At 40.4% G+C, this 10,283-nt stretch overlaps 1 protein-coding gene across 2 annotated transcripts; it reads left to right on the top strand.

Annotated features, from left to right (window-relative positions):
* Positions 1 to 175: 175 nt before the first annotated feature.
* gtf2f2a (general transcription factor IIF, polypeptide 2a) lies at positions 176 to 8,718 on the top strand. Of its 2 annotated transcripts, XM_046838236.1 has the most exons (9): positions 176 to 390; positions 1,862 to 1,935; positions 2,024 to 2,042; positions 2,151 to 2,295; positions 4,743 to 4,790; positions 5,090 to 5,171; positions 5,242 to 5,341; positions 6,839 to 6,982; positions 8,233 to 8,718. In XM_046838236.1, the coding sequence occupies exons 1-9, from the start codon at positions 325 to 327 to the stop codon at positions 8,350 to 8,352; spliced, it is 798 nt and encodes a 265-aa protein (XP_046694192.1). In that variant the 5' UTR covers positions 176 to 324; the 3' UTR covers positions 8,353 to 8,718. The 2 variants fall into 2 exon arrangements, with proteins under 2 accessions (XP_046694192.1, XP_046694193.1); XM_046838237.1 differs by lacking the exon at positions 4,743 to 4,790.
* Positions 8,719 to 10,283: the final 1,565 nt, after the last annotated feature.

Raw genomic sequence — 10,283 nt, 5'->3', positions numbered from 1 at the left:
TATATATATATATATATATATATATATATATATATAGTTTTTATTGTTATTATCTATTTTTTTCCATAAGAATGATTATTTATACAAATGAAGCTTCGGAAATACAAAATAAATTTTTGTCATTCCAGTCATGAGAAACAGGAAGTCACGCCAGTCACGTGGTTGTTTTTGTCCTGACGCGGCCACCGTACCAGCGTCACATAGGGATTCCCGAGTACGCAGGAGAAACATCACAGTAGATCCAAACAGAGGTCTGAAACCCTGAGATCCTACTCAAATTATAACATTATATCATTATATTAAATCTCGAGAGGAGCAGTGATCATGTCAGACAGAGGAGACGTGGATTTAACCGGAGCTAAACAAAACACTGGGGTCTGGTTGGTTAAAGTAAGTAACAACACACACAATAGAAATGGTTTCCGCTACAAATACCATTACAACCCACTATATACATATAATGGTTTAATCTTTTCTCATTAAAATATCAAGTATATAAGTATTCAGTATTAAGAGCTCATGTGCCTCTGTTTTCCTGATCGTTGCTGAGATGTTTCTACACCTTGACTGGAGTCTACTTGAGTGGACATGATTTGGAAAGGCACACACATCTCTATAGAAGGCATCACAGATCAGAGCAAAAACCAAGCCATGAGGACAAACTGCTTGCAGAGCTGAGAGACAGGATGGTTGAAAGGCAGAGATCTGCAGAAGGCTACAAATTGCAAATTCCCAAGAGCACAGTGACCTCCATCCTTCTCAAATGGAAGAAGTGTGTCACAACCAGGACTCTTCTTAGAGCCTGGGCAAACTGAGCAATCTGAAAGAAGGGTCTTAGTAAGAGAGCTGAGATAGAACCTGGTGTTTTCTTTGACTGAGTTCTGGAGATCCTGGGTGGTGAATGGACAAAGTTACAGAACAACAACCATCACTGCAGCTCTCCACTGATCTGGGGATTTATGGCAGAGTGTCTAGACGGAAGCCTCTCATCAGTGCAAAAACCCATGCGACCAGCTCTTGGAAGAGTCTTGCCTATCCCACATTTTATCCTTTTGAGAATTATGGAGGTCTCTGTGCAGAAAATCTGAATCTAGCCTTTTCCAGATCCTGTCTCTGAGCCCTGCAGGAATTCCTTTGACCTCATGGCTTGCTAGATACCACAGCTACCACAGGTAGACTCCAGTCAGGGTGTAGAAACATCTCCTAAGAAAACCAGGAGGCACCTGAGCTGATTTTCAAGTGTTGCTGCAAAGGGTTTGAATAATTTTATATATATATATATATATATATATATATATATGTATATGTATATAATTATTATAATTTTTCTTTACAGGTTTTTTCTTTTTACTTAAAAAAAAAAGTACACACATTTTTGGAATGTATATTTTCACTTTGTAAATTATGGGGTACCAAGTGTAGATTGATGAGTGAAAAAAATAAATAAATAAATGAGGAATTCATAATAAATTCATAAATCTAAAGACCGTGGATCTTTTTTCGTTTGCCTAGTGTTATTATTTGATAATAATTAAATATTATATAAATATAGAATATGTAATTACATAAATATTATATAAATATATGTAGATTCCTTAAATCCCTGACTTAATAATATTCTGAAACGATTTATAACATTTTTATTATAACATTTATCAGAAGCAAGAAACAACAAAAAAGGTATAAAAGCCAAAAAGCTTTAAATTAGTTGGATATTATTATCTGTAGAAATAATTCTTCCCCTACTGTTGTTGCGGTGTATTTAATTTTATTAGTAAAAAGCCAAATAGAGGGAAAGGAGAGCGTAGAGAGCTTATAACGAAGGTTATAGACGTAACATCAGTGTTTATACGTCACGCAGGTCCCGAAGTATTTGGCTCAACAATGGGCCAAAGCACCTGGACGTGGAGAAGTCGGAAAACTCCGAATCGGGAAGTAAGTGACGTAGTTACACGTGTATAAAAAGTGTCTAATGTGCAGTAGAGAGCCGTGACACTGAACAGTCTCTTTGTGTGATTTTTAGGAACCAGGGGAAGGCGGAGGTGAGTGAGCGCTGATCATTACACGGTTTTCACTCCGGTTTTTAGAACATCCAGCTCATAGTATGAGGTAGAAATGTCGTGTCCTCATCCCGACTTTGTCTTCATCAGGTGTCTTTCACTCTGAACGAGGATTTGACTACGATAGAAGGAATGGGGGAAAAGGCATCTATGGTGCGAGCGCCTCGGGAACACCCGTTCACCCTGCAGACGGTCGGTGGACAGACCCTGACTGTCTTCACTGAGACGTCCTCAGGTAAAGAGTTCTCACCTCCAGCGTTATGACTATTTACTTACAGCTGCAAGGGCTCTAGATCTCAGACAATTGGGGGAAAAAAATCAAATGTGTATGACGTTTCGCATCTACGACGTCTTTGATTTTGTATTTGAGTTTAAAATCCTCCATAATTCAGTCAACATTCCAGGGACAGAGGGTGGAAAAACAAAGAGAAGAATGGAAAGTGTAGTTAAGTAATGTAAAATGTGAATATATATAAAAATGAAAGTTGAGTGTTTGAAGCCCAACGAAGCCCAACGTGATATAATTAAAGAGCTGAATGTGAGAGAAACAAGCTGGTAAGTTATTAATGTGCTCTTGGTTGGGTTTGCTGTCATGCTGTCATTCATCTCTAGTGTTTCTCATTTTCTCTATCTCTCTCTTTCTCTCGTTCGCTCACGCACTCCCTATATTTCTCCCTTTCTTTCTCTGTATCGCTCTGTATGCATCTGTCTTTTTCTTTCTCTCTGTATCTCTCCGACTCTCCGTACACTTCTATCTATTCATCTCTCTGTGTGTCACTCTTTCTCCTCGTCTTCAATTTGTTTTCTCGTTCGGGGGCGGTGTTTCGCAGTGGCCGATCGATCTGGTGATTTTTGGTGTGATGATCCTGTTTGTTTTTGTTGGGCTTTTTTCCCCCCTGCCGCTGCTCATGTGAGACTTTTCACGGCTGCTTGATTAATGGATCAGTGTGCAGTGTCGTGCGGTGTTGCGGTGTTGCAGTGCCGTGGGCGTGCGATTTGATGGTGCACTTCTGTGACAATAACCTGGTTCCCATAAGCCAAATCAAATTTCTCTCTCTCTCACAATCAAGCTTCTCTCTTACTCTCTCTCTCTCTCTCTCTCTCTCTCTCTCTTTCAAATGACCGCTGTTTCTGTGCTACGCTTGGGTTTTGTGTGTGTGTGCGTTTGGTGTGCTCTTTAAAATCAGAGCTTTGCTGATTTGTGCACTTTTGTGAACTCGAGTTTGCTTCAGCATCAGGACTTAGCTTAGGGTTTTTACACACACACACACACACACACACACACACACACACACACACACACGCTGCAGGTCAATCTCAATATGAAGAGGTTTCCTTCTTTCCTTACTCCAGCAACCAAGGACGTCACCTCTGCATCTCTTCTCCGCATGTCAAGAGCTTCACTTAATGTTCATGTCGAACATCAGATCGGAGTGATCCTGGTGACTAAAACCTCTGGCATGGTTTTTGGTACCGCATGAGCTTGACTTGAGTATTTCAGAAGGTGCTGATCTTTCACACACAGTAGTTTGTGTCGGTTTGACAGGAACACTATATAGTCACTATTTACAACTGTGTTGAGCTGAAAAGCATCTTAAAACACCTCAGAGAGTGGGGAAGTTTTAGCACAAGGACCACACCAGGATCCAATCGTGTCTGCCAAGACAAAGACTCTGGTGCCATGGCAACAACCTGAACCAGTCAGGTCAGGTTCTGATATTTGAGATGCTTTTCTGCTCACCACAGTTGTAGAGAGTGATCACATGAGTCACCATGGCCTTCCTGGCAACTCGAACCAATCTGATGTGTTTGTCTTTTAAGCAATTGAAGTTATTTACAGATGTCCATTATAATAAAACGTGACAAAACGTGTGTAGTGGCCATTTGTGTGTTGTTCGTAATGACACCACACGAGTTTTATCTGATAATGCGAAAAGGTGTAGTGTGAGCTCATAATAACTCAAACATCACGTACCTCAAGTACAGTCTTTTTTTAGAGTCCCAATGTTGGAGTAGGAGTGAAGGGAATGTGCTTCAGGATTTGGGATTGTGGGCGTGGCTATGCAGCTGTGTTCATATCGGTGTGGGCGTGATCATAGTAAATTGTGAGCACTCCCTGCAGTGTGTGTGTGTGTGTGTGTGTGGGTGAGTGGGTTGGTGTGTTTGGGGCTTTTCTCATGGTAGTGTGTGAATGTACGTATGAGGCGTGTGTGTGTGTGCGTGTGTGTGCATGTGTATGGTTGGTGGGAGGGCTTTTCTCATGGCAGTGTATGAATTTTTGTATGAGGTTTAGCGTGTGTGTGTGTGTGTGTGTGTGTGTGTGTGTGTGTGTGTGTGTGTGTTTAGGGCTTTTCTCATGCCAGGGTGTATGCACGCTTGTGGCTTGTCTCATGGGCATTGTGTGAATGTAAGTATGAAACACTTTGTGTGTGAGTGTTTGAGGCTTTTCTCATGGTAGTGTGTGAATGTACGTATGAGGCGCGTGTGTGTGTGTCTGTGTGTGTGTGTGTGTGTGTGTGTGTGTGTGTGTGTGTGCGTGTGTGGGTGAGTGGGTTGGTGTGTTTGGGGCTTTTCTCATGGCAGTGTGTGAAAGTATGTATGAGGCTTTTCGTCTGTGTGTGTGTGTGTGTGTGTGTGTGTGTGTGTGTTCCTTTGGTTCTCATGTTGCCATCCCTCTCATAGGCCAGTCAGATGCTGAGGGCAGCGGTTCAGGTACTGGTACAGTCCCAGGTGAGTCCTCTGTCTACTCTCAGGACTATTGGAGCGTCTTTAGAATTATTTCGATACACAAGTTTTATCTAATTATGCGATAAGGTGTGGTGTGAGCTCACCACACACATCTTCGTGTAGATTAGATGTAAGATATTGTGGCAGGCCGTGTGTTGGAAAACGGAGCGTGCAGAGAAATCTGTAATGAGAATTATACAAAAAGGCGTCTCCGGCTTGAACGGAGGTGGCAGTGTGTGCTTTTTTTCGGATCAGAAGATGTCCATTTTATTTATGCACCCTGTATGTGTCTTCTCACAAAGACAAATTGGCCCTGGAGGGCGTGGTGGTGCAGAGAGCCGAGTGCAGACCAGCCGCCAACGAGAACTACATGAGATTGAAAAGGTATATACTCTTACACATGCACACAGAAACACCTTTCTACACTGTCTCTGATCTCATCATATTGTTACAGGCTCCAGATCGAAGAGTCGTCGAAGCCACACCGGTTTTCTCAGCAGCTGGAAAAAGCCGTCACAACTAACTACAAACCTGTTGCCAACCATGCTTATAATGTGAGTATAACAAAGTTCAATAAAATAATAACAATAAGAAAAAAATTGGAATTTATGATTTGATCTTGTGTAGATTTCTACAAAAGTGCTTTTGAATCCAGCGATCTGATTGGTCAGGATTCTTTCAGCATTTTAATGCGCTGGCGTTGCTATAGTAACAGCTTGTTCACATGGACCTGTACGAAGGGCGATTTCACAAAAAAGAGCGTACTGTTATTGACAAAAGTATTGAGACACTTTTTCTAACCATGTGTGGTTCTTACCAAGACTGTTACCACCAATCTGGAGACACACTATTGTATAGGATGTCTCTGGATGCTGTAGCACCTTCACTTAAACTAGAAGACCCAGATCCAGGCCTGCCTCTGGATAGTGTTCTCTTTCGACTGGAGGCACTTCTGTGCAGCTTGGGTGGTTCCATGAAATTCCGGAGTGAGAACGGGGAGCTTTGAGAACGAATTGGACTGTAGTTAATGTCAACAGTCTCCTACACTGACTCAGGACTACTTTTCACTTCTGATCATCATCACTGTGCCCCGCAATATTGTATATCTGCTATAAATGGACATTCGGTGCAACCCAGATGAGGATGGGTTCCCTCTTGAGTCTGGTTACTCTCAATGTTTCTTCCTTATGCCATCTCGGGGAGTTTTTCCTTCACCACAGTCGCCACCAGCTCGCTCATCAGAGACAAACTTACACTTATAAAGAACATATTTACTTTTAATCACCACATTATCAGTGTAAAGCTGCTTTCAGACAATGTTCATTGTTAAAAGCGCTATACAAATAAAAATAAATTGAATTGTCCAATCATGGCAATGCCGTGTGCACAAAGCCAGCTTTATGAATATACGCTTTACATGTTTTGGAGTGGAAGATCTCCTGCTATAGAGCTATAAACTCTACTGAAGATCTTTGGGATGAATATGAATGCTGACTTGCACCCCAGGCCTCCTCACCACTTTACCCTTATGGATGAATGATTGCAAATCTCTATAAAGATCTAGTGAAACACCTTCCCAGAAGAATGGAGGTGTTTATAAAAAGAAATGAAGAATAAATTAGGAATTGGATGTTCGAAATGGAGCGCACACCAATCTAATGCTCAGGTGTCCAAAAGTCTTTGTTGTCCATATGGTGTATTTTGTGTCACCTGGAGTCTCCAGTGCGAGCGCTTTTTAACAGTAGTGTTTCCTCAGGACGGAGAAGTTGACGCTTTCCGGTTGTGTTTTATTGTCTTTAATTGAGCACAGTGAAGAAACGACTCTTTATAGTCCCCAAAAATGTAAATGAGAACAGGAGCTGACTAATTTTACAGAGGCCTAACGACCTCAAATGTAACTATAAATGGATAAAAAGCATCAGCAAAGGTGTAATCGTTAGCAATTCGCTGTGGTATAAGAGGAATAAAACGTCTGTCTTGATTTTTTTGTTGCTTCATGTTCTTGTAATGCGGTTCTTATTCATTCTGGGCTTTTTTTTCCCCTCTCACAGCTGGATTATGAGAAAAAGAAGAAGGAAGAAGGCAAAAGAGCTCGAGCAGACAGGCAGCAGGTGCTGGACATGCTCTTTTCTGCCTTCGAGAAGCACCAATTTTACAACATTAAAGACCTTGTGGACATCACCAAACAGCCTGTGGTAAGGAACATGTATTTTTCTCATAATTCTTGGACGAGTGACCTCACAGGTTTATATTAATGCAGCATGTCCAGTACATTATCATTTTTTTATGGTAACCAGTTACACACACAACAACTATACAACCACAAAACTGACTGTATTGAAGGTTTTAATTTCGCCAACAATTATAATTCGCAACATTCTTCGCCATGAGGTGCCATGTTCAACATCCAGTGATCAGTATGAGAGAATTGTGCTCAAAGCACCAAATTTTAACTGCTCTAATAAAAGATACACAAATTTGTATGATCCTGTCAAGCAGACAGAACATGAACATGATGAATAGTACGTGTGGCTTTGCACGATTACACGACGTACAGCTGTTACCACTCGGACTTTTGTTGCCAAACTCCCTCTGGATGGATGGATGGATGGACGGACGGACGGACGGACGGACGGACGGACGGACAGACAGACAGACAGACACATTATAGGGACAAAAGATTGTGGACACCTGATTTCATATGCATGTTTTGAACATTTATTCTTATAAAAACCTCCACTGTTCTGGGAAGATTTAAAGAAAATATGGCATCCAGAGACATCCTATGAAATTGTGTGGCTCTAACTTTGTGGTAACAGTTTGGGGAAGAGCCACATGTGATTGGAAAAGTCAGGTGTTCCAATACTTTTGTGTATATAGTGTGTATCAGTTTGACTTATCAAGACTTGTGTTACTTGTATGCACCTTTCTGTTGTTTTATGTATTTTATTGGGTTATAATATTATAACACCCACTCAAATCCCTCCAAGCAATGAACCGGTGGAAGTTATTGGATAGAGGTGGATCGCTTTTTAAAATCTACAGTATGTCATGTTTTGACTTAGGGCTTTGTAATGAATGGACATGTGATGTCACCCAGATGAGGGTGGGTTTTCCTTTTGTGTCTGGTTCCTCTCAAGGTTTCTTCCTCATACCATATCAGGAAGTTCTTCCTTGCCACAGTCACCGCTGGCTCATTCATTAGAGATACATTTATAGAGACTAGATTATAAAGTGAAATGTATAGTTCTGTAGGCCTATTGTTAAAAGTTCTAAAAACATAGGATTCTACTTTTTTCAGATCCTGAAGCTTGTGAAAAGTGTACAGAAAATGACTAATTTCACTTCATTTTAGAATCTGAGACTACTTTTGAACAACTGTGTGTCGTGTGTGTGTGTGTGTGTGTGTGTGTGTGTGTGTGTGTGTGTGTGTGTGTACATTTAGATTTACCTGAAGGAGATCCTGCGTGACATCGGCATCTACAATGTGAAGGGAACTCACAAGAACACCTGGGAGCTGAAGCCTGAATACAGACATTACCAGAACGAGGAAAAGAGTGACTGATCAGCTGATCATCAATTCACTTTCCATATCGTCTTGACTCAATATAATGGAGGCAGCCCGTAGACTGGTTGCTATGGAAACAAATCTCGTCTCCTCAATACTGCATAGTAAAACTTTTTTTGTGTAGGCATTTTTTTTCTTTTAAGTGTAATGTTTTTACACCATTTTATAGACAAAAAAAACCATGTGGGACATTACGATTATGCTGCTGTAGCTTTGGGGACTTTTGCAGAATATTGAGGCAGAGAGGTGACTGATGAAGAACATCCTGTAAACAAACCCATTCATTTTTTTTTTATGATTTTAGCATCAGTTTTTAATGTACTGTATACATACCTGTAATAAATGTTTAGTACAAAAATGTAACGTTGTGTGATCCGTAAATGTCCAGACCATTCCATCATCTCGTTTTTCACTTTTTTTGGAACAGAATAGAACAGATTGAATCTAAAATATGTGGAAAGTTCAGCAATAAAAAAGCTCCATTAAATACTCTATAACAATAAAACAGATATCCTACATACAGGATTGATTCTACAATCAATTGGGTACATACAATATTACTATTATCAATATAACACGATTTAATTATTCATTTAATTCCACTAATAATGTGAATTGAAACAATGGAAATTGGCATAGGTAGAAATGCAAACCAAAAATAGGATAAAAAAAATACCCTACATACCAAATAATGTCAATGAAATAGTAATAAAAAATGGAAAAGTGTTTAATATTTTTGTGTAGTCCAGTACATGGCCCAGTTTTTGTGGACCCCTGCTTTACAAAAAATGTGTGTGCTGTTGTGTCTGGCCCCAAGACATCAGCAGCAGATCCTGTAAGATTATGTGGCTTGGCCTCTATGGACTTCATCCAGCACATCTCAGAGATTCTTTATTGAGATTTGGTAAATTTAGATTAGATTGGATTAGATTAAATTCAACGTTATTGTCATTGTGCAAAGTAGATGTACAGAGCCAATGAAATGCAGAATATAAAGACTCTGAACTTGAAGCATTGCTTTTTATTCAATGTTATTTGTACAAGGTTCATCATCCTGCTGAAAAAGACCTCAGCCTTTAATGCAGACATGCCAAACTCACTTCCCGGCCCTGTGGCGCCATTATATCCGGCCTGCGAGACAATATTTCTATTATAAATGGCAAAGTTGGATTCTGTGGATGCTGAAAACATTCTATTCCTGAAACACTTCCCATCTCCTCTCACAGGCTGCTTGATCGCTCTCTGCATGTTTGGAAGCACATATCTGTGTAAACAACTTCTCTCTGTCCTGAAGATGAACAAAAGCACACACAGGAGTCACCGCTCACCCCTCACCCCACAACCTGCACCCCCACCGAACCCTTTGTGGAAAGGATTGAACATCCCTGACTTACACCCAGTATTTTATTTAAGCCTCACCTATGAATACATTTTGGCACCACTGCTTTAGAGAAAACACTTACCATGAAGAGGTGCAGCTTGGTCTTTAGGAAAGTGTTACCTCTAAGTGAAACACCAACATTAATCAAAAACTGCAAGGTTTCCCAGCAGAACTTCACCTAGCTCGTCCTGTCATCAGTTCACCTTCTTGGAGCACTTTTGTTAGGTACTACTGTATCTTAGGACAAACCATACTAGACCTGGGGTTTGGGAGATGCCCAGACACAGATCAGCCAGCCAAAATCCTTCTGAATCAACACTTTAAATATGTTGAATGCCTTTGGTATAATCAGTGTTATTACCTTTATTTTATTGGGTTCATTGTAATGTTATGATCAGTGTGTATTATTGAATACATTTCAGTGGTGTATAAATAATTCCTGAGGTACTACACAAAAGGTTCATATTTTATTTGGAGGTGGGTATCTGTGCTATCAGTGGTGACTTTCAGACAAATGTTTCTCATGCTCATTCTATCATATGGAAAA

The sequence above is a fragment of the Silurus meridionalis genome, chromosome 24, assembly GCF_014805685.1.
Source record: "Silurus meridionalis isolate SWU-2019-XX chromosome 24, ASM1480568v1, whole genome shotgun sequence".
NCBI lineage: Eukaryota > Metazoa > Chordata > Actinopteri > Siluriformes > Siluridae > Silurus > Silurus meridionalis.
The sequence above is the reverse complement of the archived record's forward strand: the minus strand, read 5'-3'. Positions and strand labels throughout refer to the sequence as shown.